The sequence below is a fragment of the Gorilla gorilla genome, chromosome 5 (genome assembly GCF_029281585.2).
Source record: "Gorilla gorilla gorilla isolate KB3781 chromosome 5, NHGRI_mGorGor1-v2.1_pri, whole genome shotgun sequence".
NCBI classification, from domain to species: Eukaryota; Metazoa; Chordata; class Mammalia; order Primates; family Hominidae; genus Gorilla; species Gorilla gorilla.
The window spans coordinates 60,959,401-60,978,542 of NC_073229.2; the positions used below are offsets into that span (position 1 = coordinate 60,959,401).

General features: G+C 52.7%; 2 protein-coding genes across 7 annotated transcripts in view; both read left to right on the forward strand.

Moving 5' to 3' along the window:
- Nucleotides 1-6,050: 6,050 nt before the first annotated feature.
- On the forward strand, nt 6,051-15,888 carry SRF (serum response factor). The gene is made up of 7 exons (XM_031012364.3): nt 6,051-6,563; nt 8,241-8,507; nt 10,099-10,360; nt 10,941-11,060; nt 12,675-12,866; nt 13,188-13,264; nt 13,477-15,888. Exons 1-7 carry the CDS (start codon nt 6,051-6,053, stop codon nt 13,570-13,572), a joined length of 1,527 nt encoding a protein of 508 aa, XP_030868224.1. The 3' UTR covers nt 13,573-15,888.
- A 470-nt stretch (nt 15,889-16,358) lies between these two features.
- CUL9 (cullin 9) overlaps nt 16,359-19,142 on the forward strand; it is a 42,469-nt gene continuing 39,685 nt past the window's right edge. For 3 of the 6 annotated variants that reach the window (XM_055389673.2, XM_055389672.2, XM_055389676.2), the window contains exons 1-2: nt 16,359-16,497; nt 18,527-19,130. In XM_055389673.2, the coding sequence (XP_055245648.1) occupies nt 18,536-19,130 (595 nt within the window). In that variant the 5' untranslated portion in view covers nt 16,359-16,497; nt 18,527-18,535. The remainder of the gene's footprint in view (nt 16,498-18,526; nt 19,131-19,142) is intronic. The other 3 variants (XM_004044056.5, XM_019029023.4, XM_063707617.1) reach the window with 2 other exon arrangements.

The window sequence follows — 19,142 nt, forward strand, 5'->3', positions numbered from 1 at the left end:
CTCGATCTCGGCTCACTGCAAGCTCCGCCTCCCAGGTTCACGCCATTCTCCTGCCTCAGCCTCCCGAGTAGCTGGGACTATAGGCACCCGCCACCATGCCCAGCTAATTTTTTATACTTTTAGTAGAGACGGGGTTTCACGGTGTTAACCAGGGTGGTCTCGATCTCCTGACCTCATGATCCGCGTGCCTCAGCCTCCCAAAGTATTGGGATCACAGGCGTTAGCCACCGCGCCCCGCCTAAGACTTCTTTTTCTCCTGCCATGGCTATTCTCCTGAGACTGTCATTGCCCTTCCTTTCTCTACTTTTTTTTTTTTTTTTTTTTTTTTTGGAGATAGGGTCTCACTCTGTCACCTAGGCTGGAGTATAGTGGTAGATCATGGCTCATTCCAACCTCAACCTCCCAGGCTCAAGGGATCGTCCCACCTCAGCTTCCGAGTAGCTGGGACTACAGGTGCGTACCACCAAGCCCAGCTAATTTTTGTATTTTTCGTAGAGATAGGGTTTTGCCATGTTACCCAGGCTGGTCTCAAATTCCTGAGCTCAAGCGATCCACCTGCCTCAGCCTCCCAAAGTGCTCACAGGCATGAGCCACCACACCCAGGCTATTTTTGCTTAATTTTATTATTATTATTATTATTATTATTTTGAAAGAGTGTCTCGCTCTGTCCCCCAGGCTGTAGTGCAATGCCTTGATTTCGGCTCACTGCAACCTCCACCTCCTGAGTTCAAGCGATTCTCCTGCCTCAGACTCCCCGGAAGCTGGGATTATAGGTGCCCGCCACCACACCCAGCTAATTTTTTTTGTATTTTCAGTAGAGACAGGGTTTCACCATATTGGCCAGTGTGGTCTCAAACTCCTGACCTCAAGCGATCCATCCGCCTCAACCTCCCAAAGTGCTGGGATTACAGGCATGAACCACCGCGCCCGGCCTATTTTTGCTTAATTTTAAAAGAAAAATATAAAAGTCATATTGATTGTCAAAGAAGTCACATGGTACAAACTTATATAAAGCAAAAAAACACACCCCTCTCATCCCAAACCTCACTCTCCATAGGTAAGCACTATTAGTGTTTGGAGTGTGGCTTTCCAGACTTTTCCTGGGCACAGTGACTCATAAGTTCTTTTCCATTACTGCTAATGCTGCCATCACAATTGATACCCTCTTTGCCTCTGTGCAAAATTATGAATCCCTGGGTAAAGGTTAATTCCAAATGAAAACAGATTTAGGGTATTTTGACAGTAATTTTTTTTTCTTTTTTGAGACAGGGTTTTACTCTTACCTAGATTGAGTGCAGTGGTGCCATCATGGCTCACTGCAGCCTGGGCTCAAGCAATCTTCCCGCCTCAGCCTCCCTAGTAGCTGGGACTACGACTACAGATGCGTGCCACTGTGCCCCAGCATTTTTTTTTTTTTTTTTTTTTGAGATGGAATTTCACTCTTTCACCCAGGCTGGAGTGAAGTGGCACGATCTTGGCTCACTGCAATCTCTCCCCTCCAGATTCAAGTGATTCTCCTGCCTCAGCCTCCTGAGTAGCTGGGATTATAGGCATACACCACCAGGCCCGGCTAATTTTTGTATTTTTAGGAGAGGTGGGATTTTTGCCATGTTGGCCAGGCTGGTCTTGAACTCCTGACCTCAGGTGATCCACCCTCCTAGGCCTCCCAAAGTGCTAGGATTACAGGCATGACCCACCTTGCCTGCCTGTGGTTTTTTTTTTTAAGAGATGGGGTCTCATTGTGTTGTCCAGGCTGGTGTCAAAACTCCTGGACTCAAATTATCCTCCCACCTTGACCTCAAAAAGTGCTGGGATTTTAGGTGTGAATCACTGCACCCAGCCATGACAGTAATTTTTAAAAGCAATCCTTAATTTTTGTTTGTTATTAGTTAGGTGATAAAAATCAGAAGAAAGAAAGAAAGGTCGGGGTGGAATCTGTGTGGTGTGAGGGATCTGGCTGAAATTCCCATGCACTTACAGAGGCCCTTCATGGTCTGGGGTGGACATGAGCTCCCATCTGTTGCAAGGTGCTACTCTGATCAGGCCTTTTCGGAGGAACATTTCAACTTCACATTTCAGAGCAGCCAGGCGGGAGCTTACCTAGGCTCAGTAGGCTGCGTGGAGTCTATGGTAAAGTGGAGAGCCTCTTCTATGGCCACCATCAGCTCCAGGTTATAATGCTCTTGTGGGTACCTAGGCCCAGTGTTACCAAAAATTCTGATTTTTTTGAGAGAGGTCAGATATTCAGATTTTTTTTTTTTTTTTTTTGAAAAGGAGTCTCACTCTGTAGCCCAGGCTGGAGTACAGTGGCCCCATCTAGGCTCACTGCAACCTCTGCCTCCCAGGTTCAAGTGATTCTCCTGCCTCAGCCTCTCGTGTAGCTGGGATTACAGGTGTGTGCCACTATGCCCGGCTACTTTTTTATTTTTTTAGTAGGGATGGCATTTCACCATGTTGGCCAGGCTGGTCTTGAACTCCTGACCTCAAGTGATCCATCCACCTCAGCTTCCCAAAGTGCTGGGATTACAGACATGAGCCACCATGCCCGGCCAGACATTCAGATTTTTATGTAAACTCTTATGATTTTTAAATGTTATAAGGTCCAAATAAAACACCTCTATGAGACAGTTTTTGATTTTGACTTTATCCCTAGCAATACTTTTGGCTCTGGAACCTGCAGTAATCCAATAGTGTGGGTATAGGTCTCCTCCTGACTCCCTGTGGTGACAAAGGACATGAAGATGGGCCATCCCAAGCAGAAGAGAAGCTGTGACACTAACACTGGTGTGCAATGACCCAGGAGTTGGGAGAAGTTGAAGAGAGGGCAGCCTATTTGGAGGGAAGCTAAGGACTGCGTTCTTCCCAGACACCCTCCCCTATAGATGTGGCAGAGAGCAGTTGTCCCTGCTGAGGGATGTCACCCCTGCATGTGTCTAAACTAGGGGGCTCAAATGAAAGGGTCTTTAGAGGGCAGGTGGGAATGAAATCCCAGGGCTTTGGCTGTAATATTATGGTGCTCAGACAAAACATGACCCCAGGCATCATTTGTGGTCCCTAAAACCCTTCTGGAACCTATTTATCTGTTTGACCTGTTCTTCCTCTTGGGCTAACACGTTCCATATGTTTAAGTACATGTTGTAAAGAGTAAATTAGTGGAGGGAGGGGAGATCTCTTTAAAACTATTGGGGGCTGGGCGCAGTGGCTCAGGCCTTTAATCCCAGCACTTTGGGAGGCCGAGGTGAGAGAATCGCTTGAGCCCAGAAGTTTGAGACCAGCCTGGGCAACATAGGGAGACCTTATCTCTATATGACAAAAAATACACACTATATTTTATTCACTATACACACAAAATACACACTATATTTTACTGATCACTTGCACATATTTTATTTCAGTATTTTTCAAGCTTTTGGATTGTGACTCACAGTAGAAATGCAGTTAATATTGTCATCCATTACACACATACACTGAATTATGAGAAATTGACAATATCCCACCTTCTTGACCTATAAAATGGCAATTTTGTAGGGTTCAACCTATATATAATGCAAACAAACATTTTATGCAACAATATTTGCCCTTGCTTTTTGTGATACCCATTAATTTATTCTTTTAAATGTTGATTGTAGTATACTGAATTGATATCACTACCACTACCAGTAATGACTAGGTTACAATCAACTGCTTTATTTAATCTTCATAATTTTTCGGGCAGGAATAATCACTGCCTCCCATCCCCTTAAACATGCCAAGATGCTTTATCCCTAGGATGAGGTGACTTACTCCAGGTAACTCCTATTGCCTAACCACTGACCAATTACTCTGCCCTTTAGTCTTTATGTCATTAAATCTGCATTAAGAATTTCATGGAATAGGCCTGGCATGGTGGCTCATGCCTGTAATCCCAGCACCTTGGGAGACCGAGGTGGGAGGATCACTTGAGGTCAGCAGTTCGAGACCAGCCTGGACAACATGGCGAAACCCCATCTCTACTAAAAATACAAAATAACTAGCCAGGTGTGGTGGTGGGCACCTGTAATCCCAGCTATTTGGGAAGCTGAGGCAGCAGGAGAATCGCTTGAACTGGGGAGGCAGAGGTTGCAGTGAGTCGAGATCGTGCCAGTGCACTCCAGCCTGGGCGACAGAGCGAGACTCTGTCTCAGAAAAACAAAAAACAAACAAACAAAAAACCTCATGGAATGGATAGCAACATTGATGAATATTGCGTCTGGAGAGATCAGATCACTTGTCACTTGTTTCCAGGCACAGGGCTTACCAAGAGGCAGATTCCAGATTTAAATAATTCTGTAACAGCAAAGTCCAAGCTATTTTCACTGCTTTGGAGAAAAGACCCAGACCCAGAGCTTGAACCTCACTTTGCAGCACCCCAGTTCTAATCTTTTAAGTTTTTTTTTTTTTTTTTTTTTTTTCTGCTGGGCACGGTGGTTCATGCCTGTAATCCCAGCACTTTGGGAAGCCGAGGGGGAAGGATCGCTTGAGGCCAGGAGTTCGAGACCAGTCTGGGCAACATGGCAAACCCCCATCTCTACAAAAAATACAAAAATTAGGCCAGAGTGGTGGCGCGCACCTGTAGTTCCAGCTACGTGAGAGGCGGAGGTGGGAGAATCGCTTGAACCCGGGAGGCAGAGGTTGCAATGAGCTCAGATCGCGCCACTGCACTCCAGGTTGGGCGACAGGGCGATACCCTGTCTGAAACTTTTTTTTTTTCTCCAACGGGCTTTCCAGAGAAGTGTGTGTATGTGCGTGTGTGTGCGCGAGCGTGCTTGCTTGGGCTTAAACTTTCTGTCGGGCCACACTTTCCCAAGTCTTTGCACTGGCTGTAGGGTGGGCTTTATCCTCGGGACGTCCTCCTCCCCAAGTCCAGCCTGCAGCTGGAAGTCTTCACTGATCTCCGTCTCTCCTCCCTGCCCGCCTCAGGACTGGGAGGCCGATCTCTGTCTCTCGCCCTCCCCTCCACCAGCCTTTTCCAGATGTATGTCTGCCAAAGACCCCCCAGTGCAGAGGATGATGAATGAAGATCCTTGAGCCAGCCCGGTGGGAAAGTTTCGTCGCCTACAAAAGCGAGGGAAAGGGAAGGGAAGTTGGGGGGAGGGGAAAAGTTAGAGCTGAGCGGCTGGGGCGCGACTAGTCTGGACACCGGGGACCCAAGCTCTCTCCGCTCAGCCAATAATTGTGCCTCCCTTAGGAAGGCGTGAGGAAATGCTCCAATCAATCCCTGCACTCCTCCCTTGGAATTTGGGCTGTATTTTTTTATTTACTGCAAACCCCACAATCCACCCAGGGGTTTCCCCAGTGTTTGCCTCCAGCGGTCCCGGTGCCCATTTACTAGTGCTGCTCCCTCTCTTCCGCAAGACTGCGCTCCAGTCCCAGCCTCCTTCTCCGCGGGTGCCTCCCAAACCGTTCTATCATTCTCGGGTTCAGGGAGGCGGAATCGTGCCTGCTCTCCGGTTCCTTTAAGAGGCGTCGGCTCCACCCCTCTCAGAGTCGCGGTCTGACGCGAGATGACAGCAACGAGTTCGGTATGTCTATGCAAATAAGCGCCCTCTTGTGGGCCAATGGGGAGCGGAGGTGCCGGAACCACGGACCAATGGGGCGGGGGCGCTGGGGCTCACCATATAAGGAGCGGCCTCGCCATAAAAGGAAACATTGTATCTCTTTATATGGGGGGAAGGGTCGGGGGATCCCTCCGCCGCCAGCGCGTGGTCCCGGCCCCCTCCACCCGCCGTCTCGGCCGCGGCCAGCAGCCCCTGCCCCCCGGGGGACGCTGACGGCCGCCCGGCGCGCCGCCCTAGCAGACGGACAGGGGGCGCTGCGCGCGGCCTGGGGCAACCCGGGCCACAGGGGCAGGAAAGTGAGGGCCCAGGTCGGCCCGGGCGTGCAGGGGCCCCGGGTTCGCAGCGGCGGCCGCGGCAGCGATAGCGGCACTAGCAGCAGCGGGAGTGCCGGGTTGAGCCGGGAAGCCGATGGCGGCGGCTGCGGCGGCTCCGATTCCTCGCTGACTGCCCGTCCGCCCTCCTGCATCGAGCGCCATGTTACCGAGCCAAGCTGGGGCCGCGGCGGCTCTGGGCCGGGGCTCGGCCCTGGGGGGCAGCCTGAACCGGACCCCGACGGGGCGGCCGGGCGGCGGCGGCGGGACACGCGGGGCTAACGGGGGCCGGGTCCCCGGGAATGGCGCGGGGCTCGGGCCCGGCCGCCTGGAGCGGGAGGCTGCGGCAGCGGCGGCAACCACCCCGGCGCCCACCGCGGGGGCCCTCTACAGCGGCAGCGAGGGCGACTCGGAGTCGGGCGAGGAGGAGGAGCTGGGCGCCGAGCGGCGCGGCCTGAAGCGGAGCCTGAGCGAGATGGAGATCGGTATGGTGGTCGGTGGGCCCGAGGCGTCGGCAGCGGCCACCGGGGGCTACGGGCCGGTGAGCGGCGCGGTGAGCGGGGCCAAGCCGGGTAAGAAGACCCGGGGCCGCGTGAAGATCAAGATGGAGTTCATCGACAACAAGCTGCGGCGCTACACGACCTTCAGCAAGAGGAAGACGGGCATCATGAAGAAGGTACCAAGCCGGCGGGCTGGCCGGCCCCGGGGCCCGGTTGGGGTGGGGATGTGCAAGGGGAGCCCGGGAGGACGGCAGAGCCGAGGCGGAGGTGAGAGGCTGCGAGTCCGCAGGAGGTGTGTGGGAGGGGATGGCTCCTGCCCGGGGAGGGCCGAAGGGGAGGGGCCGCCGGGGAAATGTGGGGAGAGGGGAGATCCCGCGAACGCCCGCAACCGTGGGGAAACTCGCAGAGGTGGGAGTGACCCGCGCAAGAGAGGAAGAGGGCCCTTGCTGAGTGAAGGGGTGAGGAGCGGTGATGGGAGGCTACGAGGCTGCCGGGGAGGTGGATAATGAGAAGCTGGGATCAGTAGGTCCAGTGCACTCCGGTGTTCGGACGAGGGCGCCAGAAAAGCAGGGAGCAAACGAGAAGGTATGGAGGTGAGGAGGCTGGAGCTGCATGACAACAATGAGCGAGCATGTGTGGGAGGAAGTGGGCACCACGAGAGTAGTGTTGGTTGGAAGGACAGGCAGGGTTAGGGACCAGGTAAGGGAGCGGGGCAGGAGAACTGGTGCTGCCCTGAGCAGCAGGAACCTAGTCCTGCGCCGGCCGTGAGTCTTCCATGGCATCCACTGGGAACCACATGCTCCTGGCAGGACCCGCTGCAGAATCTCCTGCCGTTAGGACAAGTGGGGTTTCCAGCCCTAGGGAGAATCTATGCTTGGATGGGGTTTGGGGGAAGTCAGGGAGACTTGCAGAGGTACCTAGGAATTCCTCTTCTGCCAGCCAGTGAAAAGTGTTGAGGAAAGGAGTCATTTTGGGGTGTAGACGATAAGGGAAGAGCTGAAAGCAGAGGAACTGGGAGACAAGGAGCTGGATCCTTGGGAACACTGGCTGGTGTTTATTTCTGTCCCATGTAGAAACCGGAGCTGCTTCCAAGGTAGTTTGCAGAACTTTGTTGGGAGAGTATGGCATCTATGGGGCCATCCTTGAAGGTCCCCTTCCTGGGCTCATGGCAGGATGTTTAGTGCTAATCTAGGTCTCGTCTCCCATCACTCCAGACACTGTTGTATCAGTGTCCCTTGTCACTTGATCATCAGTGGAGAAGACTGTGGGGGGAGGTAATTAAGGAAAACTCTCTTCTCTCCTTCCATAACCTTCTTCCCAAGACAAAGGAGTAAGGGCAGTAAAATATTACAGGGCAAAAGGAGAAACTAGGCTGTGGCAACAAGTTGGAGCCTGTGCAGTTTTTGGAAAGAAACATGGGACAGTTGGAGCTTAAATGGTCCCTTATCACTAATGTCTTGTACAAATTCCAGTGTGATAGGTAGGGATTCATCCTGGTCCCTGTGACAGTGAGAAGGGGTGAGGCTCTGGGACATTCCAGGCACTAAGCTGTGTTGGGGAGCAGCTAGCTGGGTCCTTCGTATCCCCTGAGGTTATATGTTCCATCACTGGGGGCTGTTCCTGTTTGCTTGGGGTATCTTCAGGTCAATGGGGCTGCTCCTCAAAGGAGGAGCATGGATAGTTTTGCTGCTTCCAGAGATCCTGATAGGACACCCTGCCCTCAGAGTCATTAGAGACGAAGGTCATTATGGGAATGGGGGAATGACATCACTGTATAATTCTTTTTCCAACTTCTCAAGGAAGGTAGAGATAAAAAGTTTGCTGACCTGCCCATCTCCCTCCTCACCCCTCAGGCCTATGAGCTGTCCACGCTGACAGGGACACAGGTGCTGTTGCTGGTGGCCAGTGAGACAGGCCATGTGTATACCTTTGCCACCCGAAAACTGCAGCCCATGATCACCAGTGAGACCGGCAAGGCACTGATTCAGACCTGCCTCAACTCGCCAGACTCTCCACCCCGTTCAGACCCCACAACAGACCAGAGAATGAGTGCCACTGGCTTTGAAGAGACAGATCTCACCTACCAGGTGTCGGAGTCTGACAGCAGTGGGGAGACCAAGGTGTGTTTGGGTTGCCTATGTGAGAGGAGGGAAGGGAGCGGGGTCCCTCTCCCTTTCTGGCCCAGGACAGGTGGATAGGTGCCCACCGATGTGGAGTGGAGCCGGATTAACGACCCTCGTCCTAGGGGACAGGTGTCCATCCTCGCTTTCCTGATAGAAGACCGCCCCCCTAGATAAGCGGGCGGCCTCCGTGCCCATATAAGGCCGGCTTGGGCTCCACGCCGGCCTCCCGCCCGCAGCCCGCCTGCCTGGCAGGGCCTTTGCATTCCTCCCGCCAGCTGTCTCCCCGCTAGGGGCGGGGGTGTAGCTTAGCCCGGCCCTCCGGGCTGGGTCGCCAGGGAGTAGAAAGGGAGCACTCCGGTCCCGGGGTCCTGGGAATCCAGCACTCTTGGCAGGCGGGCTGGTTGACTGGGCCGGGGACTACCTTTCAAGCCAGCCGCTGCCCTTTCAGGGTGTTGGGGGCCTGGGCAGTTAGGGAGCGTATTTGCCTGCTGCTAGGGATGCCTGCGCTGTTACTCCTCCCCCTTCCTTTTCCCGGTAAGGAGAGGGGGTGGGGCTTCCTCACTTGCTGTCTGGGGAGCTCCACCTTCCGGGTGGCACTTAACTGACTGGCCAATGGGAGGAAGCGGCACTGTTTGCCTTAGCAACGCCTCTGCCAATCAAGGGTCTTGGGCCCAGCTGCTTAGCAAACGTCTCGTGCTGACCCACCCCGCAGCCTTTGAGCCTCTGGTTGACTCAGTTCGGGTCTGGGCTTGGTGGCTTGGTTCTCAGTTTCCTTCTTCCCCTTCTAAGAACGAAGTGTTCCTTAGGGGAGAGTCAGTGCTGTAGGCTACCTCCTTTCTTAGTGGCATATCATCTGTAATAATTTTTAAACTTTTATAACAGTAGGGCTCATTTATTCCCAGGAAATTTTGTTGGATGAGTACATTCTTTTGGTAGTTTACATCTTGAGTGTTTGACATATAGTGTGTCATTGCCAGATCCTCAAGATCTCTCTCAAACTCTCAAGTTCCCTGAGAAACTCAGTTCCTATCTCAGAAGCCTGACGAATTAGAGCTGGAAGAACTCTTTGAAAGAAAACGTAGTAGCCCAGCCCCCTCATGCTTATAGAAGAGGAAAACCGAGGTTCAGAAAAGGGGAGTGGTTATTTCAGGGTCACTTAGATGTTCATTACCAGAGCTAGGAACAGACCTTGGTGTCCTGACTCCCCAGCCAATGGGATTACCACAGTCCGCTGGAGCTGAGAACTCAGGGGATTATAATAATGACAATGATAATAATTATCATAAGAGCAGCAAATATTTATTTTGTTTTTTTATGTGCCAGGTAGCGTTTTCTAAGTGATTTACATATGCTAACCTACTTAATCCTTACAGCAACCTAGGGGGTAGGTATTATCCTCCTTTTACCGATAGAAAACTGTAGCTCAGTAGATCAATAACTTACCTAAGAGTCAGGCATCAGGTAAATGGTGGCGTTGGGATTTGAACCCAGGCTCACTGGTTTCAGTCTGGGTTCTCAGTCCACACAAAGCTTCTGCAAAGGCAGGATCTGGTAGAGGCTCATTGCTTCATCTTTACTCTGGGTATAGGACACACTGAAGCCGGCGTTCACAGTCACCAACCTGCCGGGTACAACCTCCACCATCCAAACAGCACCTAGCACCTCTACCACCATGCAAGTCAGCAGCGGCCCCTCCTTTCCCATCACCAACTACCTGGCACCAGTGTCTGCTAGTGTCAGCCCCAGTGCTGTCAGCAGTGCCAATGGGACTGTGCTGAAGAGTACAGGCAGCGGCCCTGTCTCCTCTGGGGGCCTTATGCAGCTGCCTACCAGCTTCACCCTCATGCCTGGTGAGTCACGAGGGGCAGGGAGAGATTCGTCCTTCCTGGGGCAAATCAAGCATGCTAAGAGTGTGTTTAGGGCTGGCACCAAGAGAACCTCTTTCCCTGCTCAGAAGGAAGGTGAATAGGGGCCAGAGCCTGAGAGAAGCCTCTTATATCCCGTTGGCAGGCATACCTCTGCCCACTGAGACCCCTGCTGTCCTTGTCAGTAAGTTTCAACCATATATTCTGGCCCTGTCTAGCTACCCCAGCCCCGTGCCCTCATTGCCACAGGGCAGTAGATGTTTCACCACTTCCTGCCTTGACTGGAAGGCAGATCATGTCTTTGATGGGTTATTGCCAGCTCTTGGGTCAACTGAAGAAAAGAGAGACAAGGCCCAGGGCAGGAGGAGGAGGGATGGGCAAGAGTAGAGCGTGGAAGCCCCCAGAGGGGAGACTCGGGCATGAAGGGCCTCTTTGGCTTCCAGGAAAGATAGTGATGGGAGTTGGGGACCAGTGTGCCAGACCCTGGGACTGGGATGTCCATGGGTACTTGGTGGAGGTGGCAATTGGGTGGGACAGAGCACAAATAAGACTCTGTGTCTCGCAGGTGGGGCAGTGGCCCAGCAGGTCCCAGTGCAGGCCATTCAAGTGCACCAGGCCCCACAGCAAGCGTCTCCCTCCCGTGACAGCAGCACAGACCTCACGCAGACCTCCTCCAGCGGGACAGGTATAGCTCGCAGCCCTGTCACCCTCCCTCCCTGCCTTCCCCCACGAGGCCTAGCAGTAGGTGCCCAACAGTAACCCTCCTGTAACTAAAGTCAGGGGATTTCTTAAAGTGGAGATTGAGGCTTTGGGCCTAATAATTATGGGGAAGTCAGGTGAGGATGACTGGGTTTTGAATCCCGCCCTGCAGTGGGCTGCGGATTCCAGAAGAAAATTAGGGACCATTGACCTACCTCCTCATTCAGATGAGGAGCCTGAGGCCTAGAAATAAGAAGTTACTTGCTCAAAGACACATTTGCTTAATTATCAGGAAGGACTTAGAGAGCAATTTTCTCTTTGTGCGAGGGTCTTACAGGTTTTGAGTAGCCACAGTTACCCTCAGGTATCTCTAGACATTTCAGAAATGATGAGATACTCTCAAAATAAGGTTAATTTTAAGTTCTTATTATTTATAACCTTTTTACTCAAAGTGTGGCCTATGGACTGGGAACACCAGCATTACCTGGGAGCTTGTTGGAAATACAGAATCTTGAGTCTCACCCCAAACCTACTGAATCGGAGTCTGTTTTTTTTTTTTTTTGAGACGGAGTCTCGCTGTGTCGCCCAGGCTGAAGTGCAGTGGCACCATCTCAGCTTACTGCAAGCTCTGCCTCCTGGGTTCACGCTATTCTCCTGCCTCAGCCTCCCGAGTAGCTGGGAATACAGGTGACCGCCACCACACCCGGCTAATTTTTTTGTATTTTTAGTAGAGACGGGGTTTCACCTTGTTAGCCAGGATGGTCTCGATCTCCTGACCTCGTGATCCGCCCACGTCGGCCTCTCAAAGTGCTGGGATTACAGGCCTGAGCCACCGCACCCGGCCCAGAGTCTGTGTTTTAACAAGATTCCCATATAATGCACGTTAACATTTGAGAAGTGCTTGTTTGAAAGATGAATTTGTTAGCTGTGCATTAAGAAGGAGGGAGAGGCCGGGTGCGGTGGCTCACGTCTGTAATCCCAGCACTTTGGGAGGCCAAGGGGGGCAGATCACGAGGTCAGGAGATTGAGATCATCCTGGCTAACACGGTGAAACCCCATCTCTACTAAAAATTCAAAAAATTAGCCGGGCTTGGTGGCAGGCACCTGTAGTCCCAGCTACTCGGGAGGCTGAGGCAGGAGAATGGCGTGAACCCGGGAGGCGGAGCTTGCAGTGAGCCAAGATCGCGCCACTGCACCCCAGCCTGGGTGACAGAGTGAGACAAAAAAAAAAAAAAAAAAAAAGGAGGGAGAATGAGAACAAATAAAAAATAAGATGTTAGAGCTCCTAAAAGGGGAGTATCTGAGTTTTCTGAGAGTAGGTCAGTCATAATCTTTGTTTTTCCCAAGATTTAGGACTTAGAGAATTGAGTAGATAGACAATTGAATAGTACAGTGTGACAGGAGACAATTAAAGATTGATGCTGTTGTGTTCAAGAAAAAATAGGCTTTTCTTAGTTGATGATGGAGCTGAGGAATAGTCATGTCTAGCTTCTGACCTGGGAAATGGCAAGAGGGCTCTGGGGGCCTGGAATTCCTAGGGACGGAATGGGAGTTATCAGTGGGGACCAGTGCCAAGCTGACACATGTCTGTGTTTGCCAGTGACGCTGCCCGCCACCATCATGACGTCATCCGTGCCCACAACTGTGGGTGGCCACATGATGTACCCTAGCCCGCATGCGGTGATGTATGCCCCCACCTCGGGCCTGGGTGATGGCAGCCTCACCGTGCTGAATGCCTTCTCCCAGGCACCATCCACCATGCAGGTGTCACACAGCCAGGTCCAGGAGCCAGGTGAGTAGAGGAGCAGGGCTAAGGAAAGGAGGACCGTTTCCTTCCTTATATATACACACACACACACACATACATATGCACTGATGCCTACAAATATTTCTACCCAAATACAACACAGACTTGGATGCTCACACACACATTTGGACACCCATGCACACTTGGACACTCACACCCGCATGCACCCTCAGACACACTGGCACCCTCTCCCTTGGGCTCTTACATCTGAGACTCCCCCAGTCACTTGTGCATTTGACACCACTCCTCCAATATCTGGAAGTTTCAACAAACAATTTGAGTATCTCCTGTGGTTTTCCAATGTAGGTGGTGTCCCCCAGGTGTTCCTGACAGCATCATCTGGGACAGTGCAGATCCCTGTTTCAGCAGTTCAGCTCCACCAGGTAGGTAGGGATATCTTTCACCCCATCCCAGATAGCCACTTCTTTGTCTTGACCTTAGGGGATCCTGTTACCAGTTCATCAAAGCCAAAATCCCTAGCCTGGAAGCCCACCTGCTTTTCTGCTCAGGCCTGTGGTTGGCAGGCAGGGAAGCCAGGGGAGCCTGAACTGGCTGACCAGTCCCTGCCCCTCCTCATACACCCCCTTCCCTCCAGATGGCTGTGATAGGGCAGCAGGCCGGGAGCAGCAGCAACCTCACCGAGCTACAGGTGGTGAACCTGGACACCGCCCACAGCACCAAGAGTGAATGATCCGCCCGCCGCCCTGGACAGATGGCCCAAGGGATGGCACCACTTATTTATTGTTGCCTTTTCACGTTTTCTTTACACACACGTTGACGGGCCGCAGGAGGGAGGCGGGGAGGAGGAACGGGCAGCCACAGGACTGAGCCCTCTCACTCCAGCCAAAGAAATGGGCCTGCCTGCCTCCACCCGTCCTCCCTCAGCCTCCCCTTCTTCCCACCCCACCTCCCATTTCTGTTGCTGGAGGGGCTGTCCTCCTTCCTGGGACCCCCTCGCCAGCTTGGCTCGATGTTTGCCATGAGTATTAGCTTACCCAATGGGACCGTGCCCCACCTCCCCACACACAGGCCTTCTGTGGGGCTGGGCACCGTGTCCTCCTCTGAGGAAGCAGTTGGGGCCCTCTTGCCAGCCTCCTTGCTGACCCCAGGTCAGCCCTGTGTCTGCCACAGGCTGGGTCAAAAGAGCCCTGGCTCTGCCCCTCAGGGGGCCAGCTGGGGAGATGGGGGCTTCTTCCTCACACTGCTGTCCTCTGCCCCTTCAGCTCCTGAGTAGCTGGGCCTGTGCACTGGGCAGGTTCCTGGGGCCGCCTGCCCTGCCTTGCCGCTCCCCTTGGACCTCCAGGGGCTCCTGGGTTGGAGGGAACCACCAGCGTTCCCTTCTCCCCCTTGTCTTCCCCCCTCTCCTCCCAGCTGCTTTACTTAAAGTTGATTTTGAACTTTTTATTTGAGGAGACGAAGTGAAAACAAATCTATAAATATATATTTTTAAAATATTTAACTTTTTTTTATGGCGTTTTTCTCGTCCCCCTCTGCCCAAACTCCCCTTCCCTGGGGAGCCCTCAGGCTCCCCAGAACTGGCTGGGCCCCTGGGGACAGAGCCACCCCATGAGCTCGGGGTCCACCAGTGTGTGGGGGAGATTCTGGGTTTGCCCAGTCCTGGGTTGTTTCCAGGAGAAAGCCGGGGGAGGGGCCCTCAGGCCATGCCCCAACGGGGTGGGGAGGGTGACCCACAGCTCTGGGCCTCTTTTTGCCCTTTAGGGCTGTTGCTAGGGAGAGGGAAGAGGGAGACCAAATGTCGGGGTTGGGGTGGGAGGGCGTCAGGCAGAGACAACTGACTTCATTTGTGCCACACGCATGGGCATTGCAGCCTTGCGCTGTCCCAGGCATGCAGCTGCCTGGGGCCCAAGTTGCAGTGAGCAGGGTGGGGTCTGGGAGGGGGTGAGAGGCAGGAATGGGGGTCAGAAGAAGTGGGAGCAGCTTCTTGGGCTGAGTGCAGCCAAAGGGGAGCCAGAAATGGGCAGTTCTCCCAGGGAGTGAGCAGCTACTGTAACTTTTTTAAATTAAGACAAAAAGCCTTGAAGAAAATGACTTTATTTTTCTAAGTGTAACCTCAGTATTTATGTAATTTGTACAGGGGCCATGCCCCACCCCCCTCCTCCCCCTTTGGGGTAGACCTTGAGGGTGGGCCAGCATAGGGGGGAGGGTCTTTTACCCTGTGTCAGAGCCTACCTTCACCACCTATATCCAGAAGGGGAGCTTTTTCAGAAACAGGGCAGCAGTGGGGTGAAATTTTCTTAACCCCTAAGACTGCCTTCAGTAGGAACAAGCTGGCTTCTGTGATTAGGTGAAGGGATGGGGGAAGATTTTACGCACAGCCTAGTTATCAAGGGGATGATTTGCCGACATGTTTGAGAACCCCCTAACCTCTAACCCTCATTGCTGTCTTGCCCCAGTTTGGGGTGCCAAGATGGAAGTCACCTTTCTGGGCTTTCTCCTGGAGATAGCTGGGGCTTATGGGTGGCTTTCAAGGCTGGGGCATGGCAAATCAGGGGCCAGAGAGCAGGGGAGCTTGGGACTCAGGTCTGTAACTGCCCAGCCCCTTTTCTCTGCTCTTGTTTCACTCCACCATCACTCACTCACTCCCCACTCCCCCACTCATGGGGAGGAGACCTTTGATGAATTCTTCCTCTCCTTCCCACAAAAGACAGACCCAGTGAGTGAATCAGGCAAAGTGCTTATAATGTGTGTTGTGTGAGCGTGGCCTTGGGAGGACATGTGTGTGTCAGGGATGAGTTGAGGTGGCATTTTTATGTGCAGCGACCCTTGGTGTTTCCCTTCCTTGGTGGCTCTGGGGTATGTGTGTGTGGGTGTGTGCGCCTGAGTGAGTGTGTGTGCTCGAATGTGAGTGTGTATGTCAGTGGTTTCTACTTCCCCTGGGATGCTGACCCAGGAATAGTGGACATGGTCACAGTCCTATGTACAGAGCTTTCTTTTGTATTAAAAAAAAAATACTCTTTCAATAAATGTATCATTTTTGTGCACAGACTGTGGGGTCTTTGGTTCTGTTTTTCTACTTAGGGAGGGATGCGGGGCCGAGGACCTTCTCCCTGTGCGTGGCTTTGCTAGGTGTTAAGGCCAACGCAGAGGAGCAAATTTTAATTAACAGGAAAAGTGACACAACTAATCCAAAGCATTGCTGAAGGGTTTGGGAAACTCATGGGCACCTGACCTACTGAAAAGTCAAAAAGGGCAGCCTTAAGGTGGGAATGCGGGTTACTATGTTTCGTCAGCATGATCGCTGTGATGGGAGAGGGAGGATTAGGAGGGCCGACCCAGTGAAGAGGAGGCGGCTTCACAGTTGACTAGATGGAAACGGCTTCTTCCTGCTGCTGAGAGAGGAGCAACGTGACCTCGATCCCAGGCTCCGCCGGTAGCGCGCCCCCACGCCCCTCTTCCAGTGCAGCCGCCCGCGGTAGCACGCATGCTCCACTCGCGCGCTGTTCCGCCACGCTCGGCGTGGGCCGCTGTGGGACCCGTAGGTGCCCGGCCGTGCGTGCACTCGCCGTGTGACCCGGAAGGGAGCTCTGAAGAGGCGGGGCCAGGACGGCGGGACCGGCCGCTGGGTCCCAGCGAGGGCTGAGCCGGGCGGTGGGAGGTGAGAGGAGAGTTTTGCGCCAACCCAATCCCTCCCCTTCTCCTGTCCCCTCCCCGGTCCTTTAGCCACTGTCCATGGGGCTGACGAAGGGAACCAGGTCTTGCTCTCTGAGATTCACTGGATCTTTTCAGCTTTTTCGGACCGCGCCCCCAACCATCCTTCCCCCTCCCCCCAAACCCGTTCCCTCTGCCGTGCTGGCCTCCTCCACCTCCCCACGGCTCTGCAAGCTTGGGCTTGACCTTGCTATCTGCTGGTCTCATCCATGCGTCCAGAGCTCACCCCCACACCTCAGTTAATTGTTGCTCTTCTAGGCCCACGTTACTCCTCCTACCTCCTCCTATCCGATTCTTTTACTTCCCCCTGCTGCTAATCAGTTGCACGCTGGCACATCGCTGGTTACCATCCAGGCTTGCCCCCGATCCTAAGTGGACCCCTACCTCCATTGAGGTCCACATCCATCTTTCTCCCTCCTCTTCACCTCTACTCTCATCTTCTGTCCCTGTACCCCAACATGACCCCTGCCCTGACCACTATATCTTCATCTGGGTTTACCTTCTTCCATTCTTATTCTCACTATTCCCTGTTGCCCCTGCACTGCTTCATATCACGCATATCTTTCCTGATTATTCCACTCCCATTTATAATCGGTCTTAATAACTTTGCATTTATTTGATGACTCCCCTACCTTCTCCATCTAAGAATAATAATAGATTATGTTTACTGAACACTGTTTATGTGCTAGATGCTGTTCCAAGTGCTTTACATACATGATCTTACTAAATTCATGAAGTAACTATGAATATTACTACCATCTTGCAGAAGAGGAAACAAGCTCAGAGGTTAAGTAACTTGTTCCAAACTATGCAGACAGTGAGACAGAAAGCCAGAATTCAGAGTCACATCTATCTGATACTGAAATCTCTGAATATTGCTTCTCTCCTGACCTCATTTCCTACCTTTAACCCCATGATTACCACCTCTATCTTATCTACCTAACTTACTTAAATCCTTACCATACATACAGTATAAGGGCAGGGTGGGACCTGGTCATCTTTCCCATAATTTTATCTGGTCCCTAGGGCCCTCCCCCTTTCACAAGACTCGAATATACTTTTCCTATCCAGTCATTTGCCCCAACATCCCAGCCTTTTGTCATCTCCATTCTCTATATCTGCCATGGCCCACCCTTTACATCCACCTTGCAGCTTTACTCTGTCATTTATGCTCCCTGTCCTGTCCCTCCGCTATCCTACTTTTCCTCACATGTTCTGATCCCACTGCCTCACATGCTGCTGCCCTTCCTGTCCACCCATGTCATTCTTCTAAGTCCTAATCTGTACCCCTCAGCCACCCTGCTCTATCCTGCCTAAACTGTCTTGCTTAACTGTCACTCTGTTTATTGTTACTTTGCCTATTACTGTTTTCATTCTCTTTTTGTAAACTCCCCTTCCTTCCTTCCTTCCTCTTTCTTTCTTTCTTTTTTTTTTTTTTTTTTTTTTTGACAGAATCTCACTCTGTTACCCAGGCTGGAGTACAGTGGCGTGGTCTTGGCTCACTGCAACCTCCGCCTCCTGGGTTCAAGTGATTCTCCTGCCTCAGCCTCCTGAGTAGCTGGGACTACAGGCATGTGCCACCACACCTGGCTAATTTTTGTATTTTCAGTAGAGACGGGGTTTCACTATGTTGACCAGGCTGGTCTTGAATTCCTGACCTCGTGATCCGCCCACCTTGGCCTCCTAAAGTGCTGGGATTACAGGCGTGAGCCACTGGGCGCAGCCAACTCTTTCATTTCTTAAACCCCTTCTTCATCCCCTCACTGTCTTCACTCCATTCTCCTTCTGTTATAAATCCCAAAGTATGTTCAGCTATTTATTCCATCCTATTTTTTGCCTTTTCTGTTTGGCCTCCTAAATTCTACCATGCAGCCTACCGATCACCACCCACCTTCTCTGTGTCTCAAGATTCCACCCCCTCCATGTATTTTTTTTCTTTTCTCATACTGCCTTATCTTTCTCCTTATGTATCCCAGGAGGTCAGGATGGTGGGGGAACGGCATGCTGGGGACCTCATGGTGCCCTTAGGGCCTCGGCTGCAGGCATATCCTGAAGAACTCATTCGACAGAGGCCTGGGCATGACGGGCATCCTGAATACCTGATCCGATGGAGTGTCCTGAAGTGTGGGGAAGTGGGCAAAGTGGGTGTGGAAGAAGGCAAAGCAGAGCACATCCTCATGTGGCTGTCGGCTCCTGAGGTCTACGCCAACTGCCCTGGGCTGTTAGGTGAGCGGGCACTATCTAAGGGACCTCAGCGTGAACCAGCTGGGGTTTCAGGAAGCTTTCCTCGAGATCCAGGAGGCCTGGATGAAGTGGCAATGGGGGAGATGGAGGCTGATGTTCAGGCGCTGGTACGCAGGGCGGCCAGGCAGCTGGCAGAAAGTGGGACCCCAAGCCTCACGGCCGCTGTGCTTCACACCATCCACGTGCTCAGTGCTTACGCCAGCATCGGGCCCCTCACTGGTGTCTTCAGGGAGACAGGAGCCCTGGACCTGCTCATGCACATGTTGTGCAATCCTGAGCCTCAGATCCGCCGGAGTGCAGGCAAAATGCTGCAGGCTCTGGCAGCCCACGATGCTGGTAAGAGACAGC

What these genes read in the sequence shown, in the direction of transcription:
- SRF (XM_031012364.3), top strand. Translation starts at nt 6,051, where the DNA reads ATGTTACCGAGCCAAGCTGGGGCCGCGGCGGCTCTGGGCCGGGGCTCG. An exon ending in CAGCTTCACCCTCATGCCTG is followed by an intron (nt 10,361 to 10,940) that starts GTGAGTCACGAG and finishes TGTGTCTCGCAG; the next exon opens with GTGGGGCAGTGGCCCAGCAG. An exon ending in CAGCCAGGTCCAGGAGCCAG is followed by an intron (nt 12,867 to 13,187) that starts GTGAGTAGAGGA and finishes TTTCCAATGTAG; the next exon opens with GTGGTGTCCCCCAGGTGTTC.